The 23,516-nt window shown below is 34.7% G+C and overlaps 1 protein-coding gene across 1 annotated transcript in view; it reads right to left on the bottom strand.

Moving 5' to 3' along the window:
* Positions 1 to 9,215, bottom strand: part of LOC149792051 (uncharacterized) — a 53,078-nt gene extending 43,863 nt beyond the window's left edge. The window contains exons 1-2 of the mRNA XM_089969325.1: positions 8,953 to 9,215; positions 1,350 to 1,496 (exon numbers count right to left, since the gene is read on the bottom strand). Of these exons, the coding sequence (XP_089825451.1) occupies positions 1,350 to 1,496; positions 8,953 to 9,142 (337 nt within the window). The 5' untranslated portion in view covers positions 9,143 to 9,215. The remainder of the gene's footprint in view (positions 1 to 1,349; positions 1,497 to 8,952) is intronic.
* Positions 9,216 to 23,516: the final 14,301 nt, after the last annotated feature.

Raw genomic sequence — 23,516 nt, 5'->3', positions numbered from 1 at the left:
AGTGCTCAATAGATATTCCAAGTGGATCTTTGTGGGACGCTTCTGCATATGTCAATTGATTTACCTCAGCTGATCAGGTGCTTGCACCACCCCGGGGAAAAGATTAAGTAAAGCAAGCGTACGGGATCTGCGCATTCACTGGCGAAACTTGAAAACTGTATCTGAAAATTTCAGAGCTTTCTTTTTCTATTTCAATATAAAGATAGCGATCATAAATGTTTTCATTTTCTTCTGGTATGAACATCTGTCGAATTCCTCGGTGTTTTCAAACTCTTCTTTCGAGCTCGGGCTACAACAATCCCGTCCAAAATTCAGATTGCGGCTCGGGCGTCAGCGAGTCTTTTAAAATTCAGCTAACATTGATAAGAGAAAAACTCATATGATCGCGTTAGAGTGCCATACATAATATTTTATTCTATCGGTACAAGTCAATAAGCCGGACCTGGATTTCTTTTAATCGGAACCTTTCTTCTGTTTTTCGTCCGCTACGGGGCCAAGTGGTTAGAACATCTGTTTCTGATGCGGGAGGTCGCGAGTTCGAACCCGGCAGAGTCATAAGAAAGACTATAAAAAAATGGTACTAACAGTTGCCTCGCATGGCGCTCAGCATTAAGAGGTTATTGTTAGGACTGGTCGGCCTGGTGTCAGGAAAAAGTGACTGGGTGGGACATCATGCTACATGTCTGCGGGATGATACCCCAGTGCTAGACATCACTATAAACTGTCAAACTGCAGACACAGTAGCGATATGACTGAAAAAATTGTTAAAGCTACGTTAAAAATCCAAATCACATACACAAATATTTTGTTTTCGACTTCCTGTCAAGAATGAATTGTTGCTTGTTATGAATCAAAGTGGCCCCCAGTGTAACAATACCATGACATCAAATGATTATATCATGGTGCAAAATGTATTAACTCTATTAGATCATGTTATATAATGAAACGCATGCTCTGGTTTTCTAGACAAGTGAATCAGTTTAACGTATTCAAGTTCCAATATACAGTAATGTTCTATTAGATGATGCTTTAACGTTCAATATATATAAATGTAAACCTTCATGACATTATTTGGGACTCTTTGGCTTAAAAACAAAAAAGAACAAAATCTCTAAGAGTTAGAAAGCAGAGTGCTTTCCCGAAAACGGCAGCTACCCATAATTTGAACGTTATTGACTCTATCACTCCCACAATTTCAATGATGCATTCTTTAATTTCTTCTTATGTGTTATTGTGCACGAGTCTGTTCGATGGGCAAATTTAAAGGAAGTTATTGATAAAGTAACTAGAAGGTGTAAAATGTACCATTCCAAATGCTTTGCAATACTTTTAATATAAGTAGGACCGACCTTTTTCCAAGACAAAAAAATTTATTTGGAGAGACTTCTCTTCGATGGCATATATAAGTGGAAGATATCTTTCATCCGTGACTGGTCCCCATACAGACTTATCTGTGACCACGTTAAGAATAGCGCCATCTGTCGCCATATTGCATGCTGAAATTGAAACAAAATCAGATTATTTTCCATAAATTAATTATGTCCACACGCATGAGTTCTCATAAGAAAGTATATTCAGCTTGCAAATAATTGGAAATTTAAATAAAAAATTGTATTAGCTCTTAGTGGCTGCAGGTTAGGGGTCGGGGTTGAGAGGGGTGGGAGTAGCAACATAAAGCTAGTTGAAAGCAAACATTTATATTTATTCGGTGGTGAATTGATAATTAGTACATTAGTTTTCGATTTATTCGGCGGCGAATTGCTATTTAGTACATCGGTTTTCGGTTTATTCGACTGTGAAGAGCTGTTTAGTATTTCGGTTTCTAAGTTAAAATTGTCAATTAACTTGACCAACGCCTTTTTGTAAGTTCATTTGAGGTGTTTATTACACATAGGCATTCTGGCCTTGTGGATGTTGATATAAAATAATGTCGCCGAAGGAAAACATGACCCAGTACGGTGTGAAAACTGCAAAGTTTGTAAGGCAAACAAAGGGAGTAACATGCCCTTAAATGGCATTTATTCCTATTAGAATTTGAGTGAAAAGATGCTTCCAGCGGCAACAGCACAGAGTGTATCACCCTGATGTAAACATGAATAGCGATGACGTTTGTCATACGTACGAGACATATACTGTGTAAGTCTCAATAAATTAGACAACTCCAACTATTTGCACAGTCTTTCACAAAGCTGAAACAAAGCATTTTGAAAGCAAATGTTACAAATTATTGCAGTCCGTATTAATTTTGTTCCTGAACAAATTCTTTTCCGACATCATAGTCATTGATTAATTGACACGTTGACACATTACAGACTATTTAATAAAGTGCTTTGCCCAGAGACAAGACACGGCAACCGATCCTGGTTGGTAAGACAGTGCCTTTCACAGGGACAAGGCACGACAACCAGTTCAGATTGGTAAAACATTGACTTGTTTAGAAGAAGCACGGCAACCGATCTGGATTGGTAAAAAGTGACATGCATAGAAGAAGGAATGGCAACCGAGTCAGAATGGTAAAAATGTGACTTGTCCAGAAGAAAACAAGGCAACCGATCTGAATTGGTAAAATACTGCGTTACCCAGAGACAGACAGCAGCAGCCAATCTGGATTGGCAAAAAACGTGCCTTGCTCACAGACACACCACGTTAGCCGATCTGGATTAGTCACAATACTAAAACTGATATATATATATATATATATATATATATATATATATATATATATATATATATATATATATATATATATATATATATATTACAAAATAACGACGTATGCCTTATTCGATTTTAGGAACAATGCATTTAAACAGTTTGAAACATCTCGTACAAATTCGCAAAATGAAAATATACCTCGAAATTCAGTAATACGCTAATCGCCATACGCATTTGTTGTTGAAGTAGCTCCCATCTTTATTGCAAGAGGACCCCGGGGAAATTATGACTGGTTAATGAATGGTTTATTACATTGTTGCTTTATTTATACACACACAAACACACACTCACACACACGCTCACACAAACACACACACACAATTTGTGCAGGAATGATTTGTACGTGTGATGGCATATTACACACACGGTAAGCATGCACACAATGTCAGCCGTGACGAAATAATAACGGCCGTGGTGCGTTGGACATCTTGGAGCGATATGGTTTGCATGGAATATGTGAAAGGTCTTATATTCGTTATATAGGGAAGAGGAACAGCAGCGGAAACTGACATCGGGAAGCACTGATTACAATATGGCTGCGCTCTAAATAAGAAGCCACATTTTTCATATGACTGGTAGAAAAGGTCAGAGATTTTGCGATTATGGTTACGGTTTTGAATCGAAGGACCTGAGGCGAAGATATACAAACTTAAAGTAATTATGCACCTTATTAATACCTGTGCTAAGTGTCAGGAACCAAACTCGGCCTCACTGAGTTTCATTTCTTTTTAAGTTTACTAAGAGTGATATTTTGAAAGCAAATGACCTCGCGATAGTTTTCATAAAGAGTTGTATGTTTCAAACATGTAGATGGAACAAAATAAGGATGATTGAATTCATGATATTCCGCACAATCACTAACTTGCTAACGTACATTACAAGAGAACCCAGATGGCAGTCTAATGCAGTTCGGTTCAGTTAAAATAGGATAGCTCGGAAAATATCAAATCTAACTTGTTCCTGAAATCTGAAGTAATATTTTATCAAATATACGTACAGTGTGATATTTGAAACGTTGACAGGTATTGCACAATATCTGTGTTTTTTAAAAAAATGTCATTGTTTTATAAATTATTATGTACTTTTTTCTTGCGTATTATATTTATTTTCAATTCTAGAATCAGCGGAATTACATTTAAATGTTGGTTCAATTATGTATACCTTAATACGGTTTTTGAACACATGCCGGAGTTCGAGATTTCTTCTTAGTCCATTAATTTTGGATGATGTTATGCTATTGTCCATGAAATTAAATACATTGACGCTATGAGGTATATCTTGAAAGTTACTAAGAGGATAAAGTGATTGTAACAATCTGTTGTCTAGTGTGGTAAATCGGTATTTATGAAGTGGTTCTAAATATATCAAATTCTCTTCGATTTATTTACATACTAAATTGATTTCTCATAATAAACTAGGCCAGTATCAAATCGTGATTAAAAAGAACTTAGTGACATGTTTTTATTTCTGGTTCCCATTATGGGGCAAAGTATATGTTTATGTACACAGTAAGTAAAACCCTTGCTTTCAGTAGTCTCCAGATATATAAATTCTACAATCTAGAGGTCCAAAGTTTGTCTGATCCACATGATCCGGAGCTGACAAGATATCTGTTAGAAAAATACCACTTAAGCAGTCCTAAACGTACCTATTTGGGGTTTAGAATAAAGTGGGTATATTCATTACTTTGAGCTGCACTTGTCTCGAACTCCACACGTGCTTGGAGACATACATCTTCCGTGAGCGTCACGTTACAAGGTCTCTCGGAGATCTCCGCTTTATAAATATTTTTTCTTCAGGCTTATGACTTATGACAATTTCTCTCAGAGATAACAGTATGCAAGTGTAAATGGAAACAAATGAAATTTTCATTTTCTTGAACATATTGATATATTGAATTTTGTCGCCAAGAGATTATGTTAAGCTACTGTGAAATATGATACAAAACAATGTCTGAACTGTAATTCTATTCCGTTGAATCTCCGGTTGTTATTAAATGTAAATATTGGTATTATTTGTTCTTGAAATTTTGCAAATAGAATACTGGAATATTCATAATATCGATATTGGAGTCTTCATAATATTGGTATTGGAATATTCATAATACTGTTTATCGCAAATGGTGTTGGTATTATTATAATCACTAATAGTTTTAGATATCGAAAAATAAATAAATAAATAAATAAATAAATAAATAAATAAATAAATAAATGAATAAATAAATAAAAACTGAAAAGCAAACAATATCCCATGAAATATTAAAACTCTTTAAAACAACAGGACATGTAACCACCGAGTTCAAAACAGATTAATCCTAGGGGATTTTCTAGCTTAGACTTTAGTAAGATAGTAGCTACACCTTTAGGGGCTGTTCCTCTAGTCTCCTCACGGGTCCTTCATAGAGGGATAAGCTTCACCCGTTGAATGTAGAGTGTCCTCGCGGAACCTTTATACAATGATAAGTCTGACCCCATGGACGTAGAGTGTCCTTACGTGACCTTTATACAGGGATGGGTGTGACCCCTTGGATGTAAAGGTGTCCTTACGGGACCTTTAAACAGGGAAAAGTCTTACACGTTGGATGTAAATTGTCCTCAAGGGGTCTTTATACAGGGGTAAGTCTGGACCCTTGGATGTACAGTGTTGTCAGGGGGTCTTTATACAAAGATAATTCTGATTCCTTGAATGTAAAGTGTCCTTAAAGGACCTTTATACAGGAATAAGTCTGACCCCTTGGATCAATAGTGTTCTTATGTGTCCTACAAGACCTTTATACAGGGGTGAGTCTTGACCCCTTGGATGTAAGCGTCGTCAAGGGACCTATATACAGGAATAAGTCTGACCCTTTGGATGTAAGCGTCGTCAAGGGACCTTTATACAGGGATAAGTCTGACCCTTTGGATGTAAGCGTCGTCAAGGGACCTTTATACAGGAATAAGTCTGACCCCTTGGATATAAGCGTCGTCAAGGGACCTTTATATAGGAATAAGTCTGACCCCTTGGATATAAGCGTCGTCAAGGGACCTTTATACAAGAATAAGTCTGACCCCTTTTATATAAGCGTCGTCAAGGGACCTTTATACAGGAATAAGTCTGACCCCTTGGATGTAGGCGTCGTCAAGGGACCTTTATACAGGAATAATTCTGACCCCTTGGATGTAAGCTTCGTCAAGGGACCTTTATACAGGGATACGTCTGCTTTGGATACAAAGACCACAGTACAAATAATATCAACAATATTTTGCAAAAGTAAAATACCGCTGAGCTCTCTTAGTTTTATGTAATAAATCGTGCGTACGGAAATACTTTCTCCCCACTATAAAAAGCTATTTAAGCCAAAGAAGACAAGCTCGAGACCATTCTTGGCGATGTTTATACCCTAAAGATTTATTAGACTTACATTGTGCATGCTCGTGTTGGGAGCTTTTGAAGGATTCAATGGAGAGAGAGAGAGAGAGAGAGAGAGAGAGCAGGGTACAGACGTTACAAAGAACGGCGCATCAAGTTAAGGGTCTCTGTCATGCTCTTTCCAGTTATTCGGATCAATTTTGTAAGATGTCACAATAAAAAGGCCATTACAAACATAAAGAAAAAATGTTTAGCACATTATAAATAAGCACACAACTGTATATTTTGAACTAATTACATGTTGACAAATCAGTTATTTCAAGTTGGCAATAGGAACGACTCTTTTTGTTAAGCTTGCCCTCAAATTACATATTTAACTGACGGAAACAAGGCAACAAAATAGGCTACCGCTTTGCTGCGGTCTTATGGCCATTCCTAATTTTGTCCCGGATATAATTTATTGTACAGTTATAATCCAAAGAACGTCTAGAACCTGTTGATATGCTTGTATGTATTAACATATAATGAGAATTAAGCATAATAATGGTAAAGTAGTGCCAATTATAAAAATTAGTTCCAAGAATATGCAAAAGCATGAATTGATAGTGAGACTTAGAAGGTAAACTCATGCAAACAAATGTAAACTATCAAAGAAACATGCGTTTCTAACATGACTCTTGGAAAAGGAATGAGATAATGCATTGGTATGTATTACTGTTTAACAGTATATCAGCACAATAATGACTATATTGTGCCAATTAAGAGGAAGTTCCAAACATGTAGAAACCGAAAATTGAACAACCCCCCCCCCCCGAAAGTAACCCTTTTAAAAGCAAATAAAAAACAAAATAAGAGGGAAACAGGTTTCAATTCTTCTTGGCTCAAGCCGCCTGGTCTGAGAGGTCTGGGACGGCTAATTCAATAAGTTTCCTTAACTCTTAGGATTTAAAGTTGTAGATATGAGCGTGGGCTGTCCCGTCAGGTTAACGTCATTGAAATGGCGACCATGAGTCGAAACGTGTTTAGACTTCTAGCAGATGTTTTGTTGGCCGGTTGCATTTGTGTTGATTCGTTCTCCTGTTTAGTTTTTCATCCTTACCCACGTAATGAATTAAACATATTTTGCATGTTATTACATATATCACATTTGCTTTGCATGTGATGGTGCCGTTATGAATTCTTATTTTTTCGCCACCTTTTACTTTGCTGAGAAAATCACTAGCTTTTATGATATTTTCGCATGTCCCGCATCTTCGTGGCATGTTTCGAAGCTATATACATCACCCGGCTTTCAAGACTTATTAACATTTTGGTATGTGTGTGTGTGTGTGTGGGGGTGTGTGTGTTTGCAATTTGTATTGGTTTGTATCGGCCGACTTGAAAAGGGATCCCTATGTATCAAATATAACCTCATTCGTACCTGAAAATGAGTTGAAACACCTATCAATGGCAGTCATTAAGGAAATCAACAAATTCCAGAAGCAGATGATCCGCCGTTCTATTTTGTCGAAAGGAGGTATCAATGTACACTACACAGGAAAGGGCTAAGTGAGTAGTAGTAGTAATAGTAATAGTAGTATTAGTAGTAATTGTTGTTGTTGTTAATGTTTAGTTTGGGGTTTAACGCCATTTTTCAGAACACGATGGCGGCCATCATACATGGTGGCTAGTGTAACTGGTGGAGGAAGAACCCGGGTAAACTCCGGAAAGAACCACCGACCTACGGGAAGCTACTGGCAAGCTATACCACGTACCTACAGTTATATAGCGACACAATAAAAATAAGGTGTATTCTTAATGGAATACACAAGCTGATGATCTGAAACACTGACAATCCAACTTAGGCGAGGTCTTATTAATATACAAGGACATACAAAATGTGTTTGAAAAAAAAGAAAAAACATTATTAAAGGTTACTATTACATTATTATTAGTTATTGCGCTGAAACAAAAGTATGCGTTTCAACATTTAGTGACTATAGCTTCATTAAATGATGACGCAGAAAGCCGAGAATCAAACTCTACTGCAGTCATTGAACAGAAGATACTTTTTATTTTTACACAGCAATAACCAGGAAGATCATTTTTGTATGGAAGCAAAACTGCGTGGGTCCAATAATAATCAGGGGATGTAACTCTGCTAAATTATTAGTCAGACCTTTGAAAGTCAAACTAATCGTAAGATTCGTCAGCAGAAAGTTACATACCGAATTTGGCTGAAATCCACCTTAGAAAGTTAATGCACGGGAAGGAAAGTGAGCGTGCTCAGTCAAGTTAATGCATTGAAAGGAAAGTGGGCAAACCCAGTGTAGTTAATGCATGGAAAGGAAAGCGGGTAAACCCCGTCAAGTTAATGCACTGAGAGGTAAGAGAGCGAACACAGTCAAGGTTTCCTTAGTATCAAGAAGCGAGCTAAGTTTAGTTCAACGCAACAATAACGGACAAGGTGTCTTTCTGCAGAAATGCAATAGGAATGACGGATGGACTGAAGACGAAAAGATAGAAGAATGGAAGGAGTGAAGGATGGAAAGGTTGAAATTAAAAGTTGCAGACAAGCAAACCTTATTAATTAAATCTGCAGGATTATATTTAATTATATGACAACTCAATCAGTTGTGTAAGTCCTCAAATAATTATTAACATTGAAGTTTTACTTTCCAAAAAATGAGTTTAATATAATATCTCATTTAAAATCTATTTTAATGTGTTATTTCTAATGTGAATACATATATAAACACACGCACACACACTATATATATATATATATATATATATATATATATATATATATATATATATATATATATATATATATATATATATATATATATATTGCATTCAGATTTACAAACATTTGCTTTATTGCTTGATTGATTTATTTATACTAACCTCTTTGAAGTTCAGTTAGGGGATCGGCCTGTTGTTCTGTTACGTTTCCTCTGTAGTCACCGTCAGCATCAACACCAGGGACGATAAACACAATTCCATGTTCTTCAAATAACCTTCTATTCATTCCCCAGCATGGTATGGTGAAAAGATCAAAACTTGCAAGTATCAGAAAAAAGAAAAGTGTTTCCATTTTCAATCACATAATTTACTTGAAATACTGAACTGTGTATCAACGTTCTATTTTAATGACTGTACAGGAGCGTAACGATGTGTCGAAATTTAAACAACTAAAGCAGACGCAGGTTTGTTGTCTTTTTTATATGCCTGTCACATGACATTATTTAAATGTGCAACGGGAAGCGATGGTGCGTGTGGCCGAAATTATTGTCCAATGATAAGCGTGCCAGTTCGTTCCTATACTTTGGTGCTTATACCAGCTAAAATATTTATACTTACGGTAAATGTATTGAATAACTGTTTTCCATTTTGTTCGCTTCCATGCCATATAACCAACGAAAGTACGTAACCTTTAGAATAATAATAGCCGGATTATGCCAAACTGGCTGGATTTTCATTAATATATTTATGAAACCACAAATTCTGTGTGTGTGTGTGTGTGTGTGTGTGTGTGCGTGAGAGAGAGAGAGAGAGAGAGAGAATCTGTATGTTCCAAATATCAGTTTTACTTGCAATGAATAAAATACTTGAATGTATGCATGCTTGCATGTATGTATGTATGTATGTATGTATGTATGCGTGTGTGTGTGTATGTCTATGTGTGTGCGTGCGTGCGTGTGTGTGTGTGTGAATTCATTCTGTACAGGGAGGATAAACAATAAGGTCCTACATTTAACGCAAGTATTGAATTTCAGAAATTCAGAAAAGATTTGTGAAATAAATCTTATCCGTCTAAATATATGTTTTGTGTGTGAAGTAATTCTTATCCGTGTAAAGTAAGTTTTATCCGTGTAAATTAAGTTGTGAACTCGTATTCGTGTAAATTAAGTTGTGAAGTCGTATTCGTATAAATTAAGTTGTGAAGCCGTATTCGTGTAAATTAAGTTGTGAAGCCGTATTCGTATAAATTAAGTTGTGAAGTCGTATTCGTGTAAATTAAGTTGTGAAGTCGTATTCGTGTAAGTTAAGTTGTGAAGTCGTATTCGTGTAAATTAAGCTCTGAAGTCGTATTCGTGTAAATTAAGTTGTGAAGTCGTATCCGTGTAAATTAAGTTGTGAAGTCGTATTCGTGTAAATTAAATTGTGAAGCCGTATTCGTGTAAATTAAGTTGTGAAGTCGTATTCGTGTAAATTAAGTTGTGAAGTCGTATTCGTGTAAATTAAGTTGTGAAGTCGTATTCGTGTAAATTAAGCTGTGAAGTCGTATTCATGTAAATTAAGTTGTGAAGTCGTATCCGTGTAAATTAAGTTGTGAAGTCGTATTCGTGTAAATTAAGTTGTGAAATCGTATTCGTGTAAATTAAGTTGTGAAGTCGCATCCGTGTAAATTAAGTTGGAAGTCGTATCCGTGTGAAATATATTGTTCTTTTTTCCCTAAACACATTTATTTATTTTAATGGTTTACAGACTTTATAAGTAGGCTTGGTCGGAAAAGATTCATTTGAAATGAAGGTGCTGACATGTGTTCATGTTCGCCTGACAATAGTGGTGTGTTTTAGATAATGATAGCTATGTTGAGACGCGCTCACTTTGCATTTATGCGGTCCCGGGTTAAATCCATGTCTCAGCATATTCCAGTTTAAGTTTATGGCTCTTAGTGGTTTCTCTGAGATTTCCATTTTGAGTTACCTTCAGGCTCTACGTACTTTTTCAGTTGTTTAGACACTTTTTACAACTTGTCGTGTAATCGCCGTTAAATGTTTTAAAAATATGATGGTGTTACAAAGATGTCATCCAAACTTCACATGACAAAAAACACAACACAAACTCTTAACTATCTAGTACAGCAAAATTGTAAAGGAGACAGCAGGATTATTTTAAATCTAAAAAGGTTCAATTTTATGACAAGACCTATCCTTTTTTCGTTGGGACAATGTCGTAAACGAAAGTACTCATTTATAATTGCATCAGTTGATAAATGAAGGGAAGATTTCCATTGGTCAGAACATAATCATGTGATCAGACCTAATCGCGTTTATTTCTTATAAACTGGACGGAGAACTACTTATACTAACTTCTATAAATAGAGTCACGTGCAAGGTAACTAACGTAAACACTGAACTGTAAGGCAAACACACTGCATGTCTTTAAAACGAAATAAAAACGGTGGGTTTATATTTTATTTAGAATATTGTATAAATTGATTTAACAGAATCAAATAACACATTTTTGCTGTTTGTCTGAATATAAATAAATTCTTTCTTTGACTAGCTCTGAAAAAGAAAAGCTGGGAAACTCAAAATCTGCCAAGAATAATTGGGGCTAAAGCACTTTCACTGCAGCTCGTTACAAATGAATTAAAAACTATAGGCAAATGGACATAGGGATTATGAGAGGGGTTCCAAGACTAACATTATAAAAATTGAATTCACATTCCACCAACGTAAGAAGACGACCTTTATCGTTACAATGTTGGGTGGGTGGGAGATCCGGTACATCCCCCAATCGTAAATGTCAGTGTCGATGTCTTGCACTTTTTGACTATAGGCCCCCCATCACTGTAACCATTTACCGAGAGTCATTGTTTCATTTGTAAGTAGCCATTGTAGGTAGCTTAAGCTAATGATCAAGACAAAATAGATTTAAAGACGCAAAAATTGGTTACTCACGTGTCTGGAAAATAACGAATCGGCCAAGTCACAATAAACTCATGTTACCTGATCGCATTAAATCCAAGAGTATTTTGTATGTCAAACAAAACAACACATCCTTTACTTTGAATATTGAACTTCTACTCAGATCACATATGCCAATTTAGATAATAGATTAAGACCATGCTGAGGAATGTTAAAAGTCTTAATTCGCCAAACATTAGTAGAGTGTTTAGTTTGATATTGACGTAGCGTTGCAGATGGAGAACCCCCTGTTCTACAAATAGCTACGTGACAGACGCCTCAGCAAGAATTCATGCGCTTAAACAGGCCCTAAAACTGATAGGAAATATCTTTTAATAAAACAAAATAATAATTACAAAATTTTTAATTATAAATAACTGCAATTATACTAGTTTAACGTTGCTTGTTCTGAGGTTATCGTGGTATAAACTGTCATTTGCCGACTCACAGAGCTGTTATTCAGCAGCTTACATTTTATATCACGATAAACTCAGAAAAACAACATCAAACTCTTAATTGTCTCGGTCGAGTCGAATAACGAATGCCGTGATGACACGTGACGTCATTTGACAAACATGGCATCTGTATTTACATATGTAGCTCCAGTGATATTTCCGAGGTACTTTTACTTATCATTGGCACAAATCACAGTGTCTTCCGATTCAGGCAAGACAGGTGACATTTTTATAGAGGTGTTTGATTACTACATGTTGTTGCAGTAGAGATACTTTTTCATTCTTATTTATTTATTTATTTATTTATTCAGAACGAAGAGTCGGTATGTATGCATGTATGCAGGGCCGGCGCCATACCCGGCCAGACTATTTGGCGCCCTAGGCATGGTTAGATTCTGGTCCCCCCCTCCGGAAAATATCAATTTCCAAATTTATAAACAATAAAAAAAAATTAAAAATGCGCCCCCCCCCCCGAAATCAGCGCCCTAGGCGACTGCCTATTTTGCCTATATGGTAGTGCCGGTCCTGTATGTATGTATGTGCGTATTTATGTATGTATGTATGTATGTATGTATGTATGTATGTATGTATGTATGTGCACAACATGGAATAAAATCTAGTAATAGTTATAATTCCAAAATCACACGCACATTCGATAGTAGGTTGCTTTTTCATAAAAAAAAATTATCAAGAAAATTCTATCCTCTTTTCTGTACTGATAGCGGACTCTTTAAAAATGTATGAAAATTATGGTCATTTAACCTTTTCCATATGTCCTGAAACCTTTTGGTCAGTAAAAAGAAATCGAACGTTATATTTCAAAGGTCAAGTGGAATATTATATCTACTCTAAAAGGTTTAGATATATTAATACGGCATGAATGCAAGTTAAGTGTTTTTATCAAAACCTTAACATGTAAAGCACTAAACAAATGCATTGGTTGTTTAGGTGACGTCGTGAAGAACCAATCATTTTGAATATTAGACTGGTTGTGAAGTGTTACTTGTTCACAATCTATCGCCCGGAATAAGTTGTTTGATTGTCACTGATACAGATAGTTTATAAAAATTGATTGACCGTATCCTGAAACAGGAGACATTTCATGTTCTACGTAGAGGTCTCTGATAATTGGCAGTAATTTTATCGCATGAGACAACTTAAATTTATCAAGGATATCGAGTAGAAGTCTATATGAAGTGTTTCGAATGATATGACACATTTGTTAGTCAGGTCCCAAAGAGTACAATGACGGACATTTCTTTGAAGAAAAAAAAATGCATTTGCAAATGTAAAATAAAAGATGCAGTTATTTCGTTTTCTTCCTCCTCTCTTATTGTTCGACGATTAAAAATTAACAACCAGATTTCAAAGAATATAAATTTAACGAATATGTTGTTGTTCTAGGGTTTAACGCCATTTTTTTACAAGATAGGCTATACATGGCGGCCAGTATAACTGGTGGAGGAAGAACCCTGGCAAAGCCAGGGAAGAACCACCGACCCACGAGAAGCTACTGGCAGGCTTTCCCACATATCCATGATAGCCGAGCCTTGGACTCGAACCTTAACGAATATGAGTTGGCCAGATAGCATATAAAGAATACAACCAGTCAGCCAGACAGCATATAAAGAATACAACCAGTCAGCCAGACAGCATATAAAGAATACAACCAGTCAGCCAGATAGCATATTAAGATACGATTCAGCCATACAGACTATACGGAATACGAGTTTTACAGATAGCATATAAAGAATACAACGAGTCAACCATATATCATATTAAGATACGAGTGAGACAAATAGCACATTTTGAATATAGGTCAGCAATATATCATATAAAGAATACGAGTCAGCCAATATCATATTAAGATACTAGTGAGCCAAATCTGATATAAGCAATACGAGTCAGCCAGATGGCATATAAAGAATACAGCAAATCAGCCAGATAGCATATTCAGATACTATTTAGCCAAATATCATATACAAAATACGAGTTTTCCAGATAGCATATAAGAATAAAACGAGTCAACCAGGTATCATATTAAGATACCAGCCAGCCAAATATGATATAAGGAATACGAGTCAGCCAGATAGAATATAAAGAATACAACGAGTCAGCCAAACAACATATACAATGATATCTCCTAATCTATGTATCCCTCCTAGTCCTATGTATCAACATGTAACCTGACTGGAAATATTATACGAGAATAATTGATAATGTTATAACATTCTCTGAAGGACAAAATGAAATGACAACAAATCCACTAAAAACTTTCAAACAGCAAGAGTAACTCAAACATTCATTTCTAAATTCACCACTTGCAACTTCCAGGCGATAAAACATCCAAAAGGCCATTGTAGTCCACAAAAAGTACATCTGCAACGTTACACCATAGGATGCATCTTGCATTATGTAAATATGTGATGAAAATAAACCAGTCATATGGTACGAATGGGAAATACTAAAGACAAATTAAAAGCAAAGACTAAATAAAATTACGATTAGAAGAAAAAGGAATTTAGAAAACTTCAACATTTAAAATTTAGAAAAATTAAAAATTTAAAAGAATTTTAGAAAAATGGTCTATAAATGTCAAGCAGGAGAAGTTTTGTATGAAAGAAAACAGCTTCGTCTGATTCTGTTAGAAAGCAATGTAATTTAAACATCAACGCTTTCACTGATTAATCGGTGATATGTATTAGGAAATTGCATGGTAATATATCGTACAGGAATTGATTAATTAGTGATAGGCGTTAGGAAATTGCATGGTAATATATCGTACAGGAATTGATCAATTAGTGATAGGCATTAAGAAATTGCATGGTAATATATCGTACAGGAATTGATCAATTAGTGATAGGTGTTAGGAAATTGCATGGTAATATATCGCACAGGATTTGATTAATTAGTGATAGGCATTAGAAAATTGCATGGTAATATATCGTACAGGAATTGATCAATTAGTGATAGGCATTAAGAAATTGCATGGTAATATATCGTACAGGAATTGATTAATTAGTGATAGGCATTAGGAAACTGCATGGTAATATATCGTACAGGAATTGATTAATTAGTGATAGGCATTAGGAAACTGCATGGTAATATATCGTACAGGATTGATTAATTAGTGATAGGCATTAGGAAATTGCATGGTAATATATCGTACAGGAATTGATTAAATTGTGATAGGCATTAGGAAATTGCATGGTAATATATCGTACAGGAATTGATTAAATTGTGATAGGCATTAGGAAATTGCATGGTAATATATCGTACAGAATTGATTAATTAGTGATAGGCATTAGGAAATTGCATGGTAATATATCGTACATGAATTGATTAATTAGTGATTGGCAATTGCATGGTAATATATCGTACAGAATTGATTAATTAGTGATAGGCATTAGGAAATTGCATGGCAACCTATCGTACAGGAATTGATTAATTAGTGATAGGCATTTGGAAACTGCATGGTAATATATCGTACAGGAATTGATTAATTAGTGATAGGCATTAGGAAATTGCACGGTAATATATCGTACAGGAATTGATTAATTAGTGATAGGCATTAGGAAATTGCATGGTAATATATCGTACAGGAATTGATTAATTAGTGATAGGCATTAGGAAACTGCATGGTAATATATCGTACAGGAATTGATTAATTAGTGATAGGCATTAGGAAATTGCATGGTAATATATCGTACAGGAATTGATTAAATTGTGATAGGCATTATGAAATTGCATGGTAATATATCGTACAGGAATTAATTAAATTGTGATAGGCATTAGGAAATTGCATGGTAATATATCGTACAGGATTTGATTAATTAGTGATAGGCATTAGGAAATTGCACGGTAATATATCGTACAGAATTGATTAATTAGTGATAGGCATTAGGAAATTGCATGGTAATATATCTTACATGAATTGATTAATTAGTGATAGGCAATTGCATGGTAATATATCGTACAGGAATTGATTAATTAGTGATAGGCATTAGGAAATTGCATGGCAACCTATCGTACAGGAATTGATTAATTAGTGATAGGCATTAGGAAATTGCACGGTAATATATCGTACAGGAATTGATTAATTAGTGATATGCATTAGGAAATTGCATGGCAATATATCGTACAGGTTGGTAAACAAATTATTATGGATAACAATTTTAAACACTGTCGCCAACACGACTGCATACTGACTGTGGATTGTATTGACGAAAATTGCATTTTCCCACGAAAATGATATATATGTACGTTCATATTGTGATCTGCTGTATACGTGACGTCACCATCAAATCAGTTACATTCATAAGCAACTAATGAAGGCAGAAACGTATGGAAACTCAGAAGACTATGTCAAATCTAATCAGACTTTATTATAAAATAATAATAATAATAATAATAATAATAATAATAATAATAATAATAGTTGGCAAATTGGCAACGGTGCAATTACAGAACTGATCCCAACGTTTTGAGATATCAAACCGTTTGGTTTTGTCTATTAAAAAATATAATAAACATGTAGCAGAAAAGAACCCCACAAGTTAACAATCGCTGATAAGAAAATCTGCAAAACAAGAACTTAACAATGAAGGAATATAGATGAAAAACAGCAAAAACACCCTGAGAATAAAGAACATTAAATAATTATACAAGATGGAGTGGTCCACATTCATGCGTGTTATCCTTAGGAAGAACCGAATCGTTTGATATAATTCCAAGTCAAAACAAAGGACTGAAACCATGTGCAGCGAATATCAACCCCGTCTAAGACCAGTCACGATATTTATGTATTGCCAAAATACATCCTGGTAAAATTATGCGCTGAGAAGGCATTACGGAAGAGCAGGATGATAATGTTGTAGGAAGATACTGTATGGTTTTGGTTTTGTGGGGTTGATCACAATTTCTCTGCACATGATAGGCATTAGATGGCGGTCGGGAAGGAAAATCCAGAGACGGCCACAAGAATAACCTACATGAAACTATACTGGTTATCTCACATACGCACGTTGGTCGAATCGAGGCTTGAACTCACGCTGCCAGAGGTTAACTGTGTGAGTGATCTGCAAAAGTAAACGTCTTAGACCACTCGGCCACCCAATACTAATACTAATACTAATGCTAATAATAATAATAATAATAACAACAACAACAACAATGACAACGACAAAAACAATACTAATAATAATAGAGAATATTTGCGTCAATGTATGTATGTATGTATGTATGTATGTATGTATGTATGTATGTATGTATGTACGCATGTTATACATAAAACAGAACAAATCAATTTCCAAGTGATTATCGATTACAAAGTGGCTCCTAATATAAACTTATCTTACATGGGTAAACCGTGTGTATGTGTACCTGTCATACTTAATGCAGTGTTTGGCTACTATACACCTTGAATACTTAAGTGAATTATTAAAGCATTTTTGGTTGGTCTTAAAGAGAGGCTGATATAAACAATACAAGTTTACTTAATCAGCCACGTGTATAGTGGGACAATGAGAATATGGCCATTTGAATGGAGATGAAATGAAAGAAATGCTGGAATTTTAATCTTATCGCTTGCATGCATGCACGATCTTTCATATGTAATATATAACATTTCTTGTTTCTTTTTTCTCTCTGAAAATCCGGACATTCCAGACATTTCAAAGTATTAGTTTCCGGGTGAAATTATGTTTACTGTTATATCAAATATTATGTAAGTACATATCATTTTATATACGTTAACATTGACAGAACATGCATGAAACATTCAATATTTGTGTTTCCTCGGAAATAGCTATTCCTAGCATTTCTTTCCTTTTGTTATTTTTTAATATTTCATTATGCTGTGCAACACTCATTCTAGTTCAGAGCAGAATTACACAAATTGATTATATAAAACAAAAATCATACGCAAGCCACACACACACACACACACACACACACACACACACACACACACACACACATACATATATATATATATATATATATATATATATATATATATATATATATATATATATATATATATATATATATATATATATATATATATATATATATATATATATATCTGTGCTACATTTCACTGTCGGACTCTAGTCCAACATACCTATCTGAACTCACTCACGTGTACACACCAGCAAGATACTTACGCTCCTCTTCTGACAATCGTATACTCATTATTCCAAGTATGAAAACAAAGTCATATGGACAGCGTTCTGTTGCATACCAGGGTCCAGCAACGTGGAATGAATTGTCCACTGAACTTAGACACAAAGACACAGTTATCACATTCAAGAGGGCTCTCAAAACTCACTTATTTCGACAGCAAGAACAAACTTAAAGACCTAATAATGTTTCCTACCTGAAATATTCTCAGCATGTTTTTTTTTCCTCTTCTTTTTCTTCTAATTTCATGTTGTTTGTTTTTGTAATAATATTATTATGTTTCTTATCTTATACAAAGTTCTCATTATTATTAATATATATATATATATATATATATATATATATATATATATATATATATATATATATATATATATATACATATACACACATATATATACACATATATACATACACACACAGACACACATGTACACACACACATATACACACACACACATATATATATTTATTTATAGACAGACACACAGAGATAGATATATATATATATATATATATATATATATATATATATATATATATATATATATATATATATATATATATATATATATATATATATATATATATATGTGTGTGTGTGTGTGTGTGTGTTTTCGTTTCGTAATGAAGCTGTCCAAAGATTAAAGTTTGTTTCCTTGGGTACAAAGAAAGAATTAAGAAACTGAAACAATGAAATATCTGATTCCAATTTTAGGAAAAAACATTCCACTGTCTTCAGCCACCCAAGAAGGATAATTACAAATATGTACATTAACCTGGACGACCCAAAAGTCCCAGAGAGGATTATTATAAACTATGCAATGCTCAACTCCTGAGCAACGTAAATTTTTTGTGATTATGAAAGAAGTTCCCTCTCTCTCTCTCTTTCTCTCTCTCTCGTACGCACGACCTCGCTAGATTTTCAACTTTCTTTATCTTTAGGAAGGTGTCATAAAATCTGTTGCATTCCATGGCCTCCAACTCTTTTGACCACAAACTGATACAAGATGTTATGATGAATTAAGAAGTAAAAATCACTAAAAACGTGTTAAGTGCCTGTTTTGATATCAGAGGTGAAATCTTTGTAGGAAACCTGTTCTTGTAAAGAACAAAATAAGTAGACGTGGGGGTCAAGTCGTGTGGTACCTAAGATTCTACGTCTGCAGGGGTTTTGACAGTTGGGTGATTAAAGAATTTTTCGGATATATGTGGCTTGTACATTATTTTTCATCAAAAATATAATGCACATAACGTGTCAGTTCTGTATAAGTGATTTGAACTCGTGTGAGTGAAATGTGTCACTTTATCTTTCTTTCAGTTTTTCTGGCAACAAAATAATCAATACACACAATTTTTTCACGTCCCAGCATTTGTCAGTAAGGGATTAAATACTGAAGGGATTAAGTACTGAAGGGATTACGTACTGATGTTTTTCTACCTGTTCTCCCATAGAAACTGCCACCCTTTCTTGAACCCGCCTTCACGTTGATATTAATAATTATAACAATTATATAAGTTTAATTTGTTATTATATTTGAAGATTAATACTTTATTATAAAAATAATATAAAAGATTTTGATAACATTTTGTTACATAAGATTTCCCTATATAGTACAATTTCTATTTGAATCGATTACTAAAGTAATTTTTTGTTAATTTTTAAATATATTTACAACTTGTTTCGTTGGCTGATGCTGATGAAACTAGAATTAAAAAAATATATCCTCGTATTTTCGAAACTTCTGAGCAAGAAACTGAAACTCAAATTCAGAACGTTAAAATACAGAGATAAAACTTCCGATTCACCTGCTGCTTTGCAATTTGTCGTTTATATAGAAATTATTGAAGTCAAAAGAAAACCTGAAATATTTATGATTTTAGTTTTATTATACTTAAATGTATAGACTGTCAACGTTGTTATCCTTAAATGTATAGACTGTCAACGTTGTTATACTTAAATGTATAGGCTGTCAACTTTGTTATACTTAAATGTATAGACCGTCAACGTTGTTATACTTAAATGTATAGACTGTCAACGTTGTTATTCCTAAATGTATAGACTGTCAACGTTGTTATACCTAAATGTATAGACTGTCAACATTGTTATACTTAAATGTATAGACTGTCAACGTTGTTATACTTAAATGTATAGACTGTCAACGTTGTCATACCTAAATGTAAAGACTGTCAACGTTGTTATACCTAAATGTATAGACTGTCAACATTGTTATACTTAAATGTATAGACTGTCAACATTGTTATACTTAAATGTATAGACTGTCAACGTTGATATACTTAAATGTATAGACTGTCAACGTTGTTATACTTAAATGTATAGACTGTCAACGTTGTTATACTTAAATTTTTAGACTGTCAACGTTGTTATACTTAAATGTATAGACTGTCAACGTTGTTATACTTAAATTTTTAGACTGTCAACGTTGTTATACTTAAATGTATAGACTGTCAACGTTGTTATACTTAAATGTATCGACCATCAACGTTGCCATACTTTGAGCGTAAGCATGAGTTTTTTCTCAACAAGTTTTGAGAATAGAAGACTAGATCACATCCATGGGTTTCCCGTTACATCGTCACTACTTTTCAACCTATATGAAACCTATTTGGATTAAGCATTTCGTTTCGAAGATGTTACAGGCCAGGTGTTTAAGATCACTTGATGTCATTTGACATTATGTTGAATGACACTATCTAGAATACAAACCCTGCTTAAGGACAACACAGGTTTTGATGATGGCACGTTAAAACCCAGCTACAAATGTCTCCTCACCCCTCACATTATCAAACGTAGGAAAATCCCTAGTTTCTGGATTCCACATTATATGAATTTTTTAGATAGATCCATACGAAATCAATTTATATAGGATGATACCAATATAATAAATATATACTTAATTTATTATTCGTCCAAAGTTGAAATGGAATCCGTGGCGGAAAGAATGGCACTTTTCTTTTTCGAGTAAATGCTATAAATATGGCATTTTCTTTGGTCACTTATTTCAAATTGTGCCTTTGACAGCATTTGTATTTTACTGAGGTCACCATTTCAAATTGTGCCTTTGACAGCATATGTATTTTACTGAGGTCAACATTTCAAATTGTGCCTTTGACAGCATATGTATTTTCGTAAGGTCACCATTTCAAATTGTGTCTTTGACAGCATATGTATTTTCGTGAGGCCACCTTTTCAAATTGTGCCTTTGTGAGCGCTTGTATTGGCATCCAGAGATTACGTATCATGGAAAGAAAACGATTACGCATAATCAGCTGTAGGCTGGTAATTTAATAAATCTTTTTTCCAAATCTAGCACAAAAACCATTTTGAAACAATGGTGATAGTATAATCGCAGCTTCCTGTATCAACGAAGCGATATAGATATGCTCCTGTCTATACAACATTTCTAGATAACGCTAAAGCATTCAATACTGTTTGTAAATTGTTTTAAGTTTGCATAGACTTGTAATCCAAGGGAAGACCCGACTCATCATGAAAGACTGATTCGAGGGCATTGCACCATTATGTTTTATTTGCCGGGAAACAGTTAACTGTTTTGTTATTAAGCATGGAATAAATCTGTGCCACACCTTGATTATTCTTCGTAATGATGGACGATTTGATTACTAGACAGAGTCAGACCCTGTGTGGCCTGAAAATATTGCGTAGGACCTTGTGTGATCTAAACAGTGTTCATCTTCACTTGACTATACTTTGTATTAGCGGACGACCACAATATAATGGTTAATTCACATTATTCAATGCAACCTTTGCCTGGCAAAGATTCTAACTATGCGGAAAATTGAAAGAACCAGGGTGTTTCCCGTTTTCTGTGTGACAAATCGCAAATCCTGGCATTTAAATGTAACAAGAACTCCTAAGATGCAATTTAAATATCAAACGAAGCTTTAGAAGAAGCACGTGGTAAAAGCAGGCATATCCTACATTCCCTTTATTTTATCTGCATTCGAGACGGCGGAATGAATCCTGTAGCAAGTTTGAGAAAAATAATTGGAAATTAATTAGGGTACTTTCTGTTCTGTGCAGAAGCGAACTATGCTCAATCATTTCACATTTCAAAATATAACAAAAAAGAGTTAGGTCAGTGGTATGCAACATGATGTATTCAATCGGCAGATAAATACTCGACTACAGAAGCAAGTTGTAATACTTTTAGACTGTGGCCAATGGAAACATATGTAGATAAGGCCAACGGTAGCACGTTGTAATAATTTAGGACTGTGGCCAATGGAAGCATAAGTAGAGAAGGCCTACAGAAGCACATTGCAGTACGTTCAGACTGTAGTCAATGAAATTATATGTAGATAAGACTAATGGTAGCAAGTTGTAATACTTTATGACTTTGGCCAATATAAGCATATGTATATAAGGCCTACATAAGCACATTGCAGTACGTTTAGACTTTGGCCAGTAGAATTTTATGTAGATAAGACCAGTGGTAGTAAGTTGCAGTACTTTAGGACTTTGGCCAATATAAGCATATGTATATAAGGTCTACAGATGCAAGTTGCTGTACGTTCAGACTGTAGCCAATGGAAGCATATGTAGATAAGGCCAATGGTAGCAAGTTGTAATACTTTAGGACTTTGGCCAATGGAAGCCTAAGTAAATAAGGCCTACAGAAGCACATTGCAGTACGTTCAGAGTTTGGCCAATGGAAACATATATAGATTACGCCAACGGTAGCAAGTTGTAATAATTTAGGACTGTGGCAAATGGAAGCAGAAGTAGATAAGGCCTACATAAGCACATTGCAGTACGTTTAGACTTTGGCCAGTATAATTATATGTAGATAAGGCAAATGGTAGCAAGTTGCAGTACTTTTGGATTGGCCAATGAAAGCATAAGTAGATAAAAACCACAGAAGCGAGTTGCTGTGCTTTTGGACTGTGACCAATGGAATTATATGTAAATAAGGCCAATGGTAGCAAGTTGCAGTACGTTTGGATTGGCCAATGAAAGCATATGTAGATAAGGTCTACAGATGCAAGTTGCAAAACTTTTAGACTTTGGCCAGTGAAATTATATGTAGACAAGACCTATAGAAGAAATTTTTAATACTTTGGGACTTTGACAAATGGAAGCATGTGTAGA

The sequence above is a fragment of the Sinohyriopsis cumingii genome, chromosome 9 (assembly GCF_028554795.1).
Source record: "Sinohyriopsis cumingii isolate HCF-2022 chromosome 9, ASM2855479v2, whole genome shotgun sequence".
NCBI classification, from domain to species: Eukaryota; Metazoa; Mollusca; class Bivalvia; order Unionida; family Unionidae; genus Sinohyriopsis; species Sinohyriopsis cumingii.
Note: the sequence above shows the minus strand (reverse complement) of the source record. Positions and strands in the feature narration are given on the sequence as shown.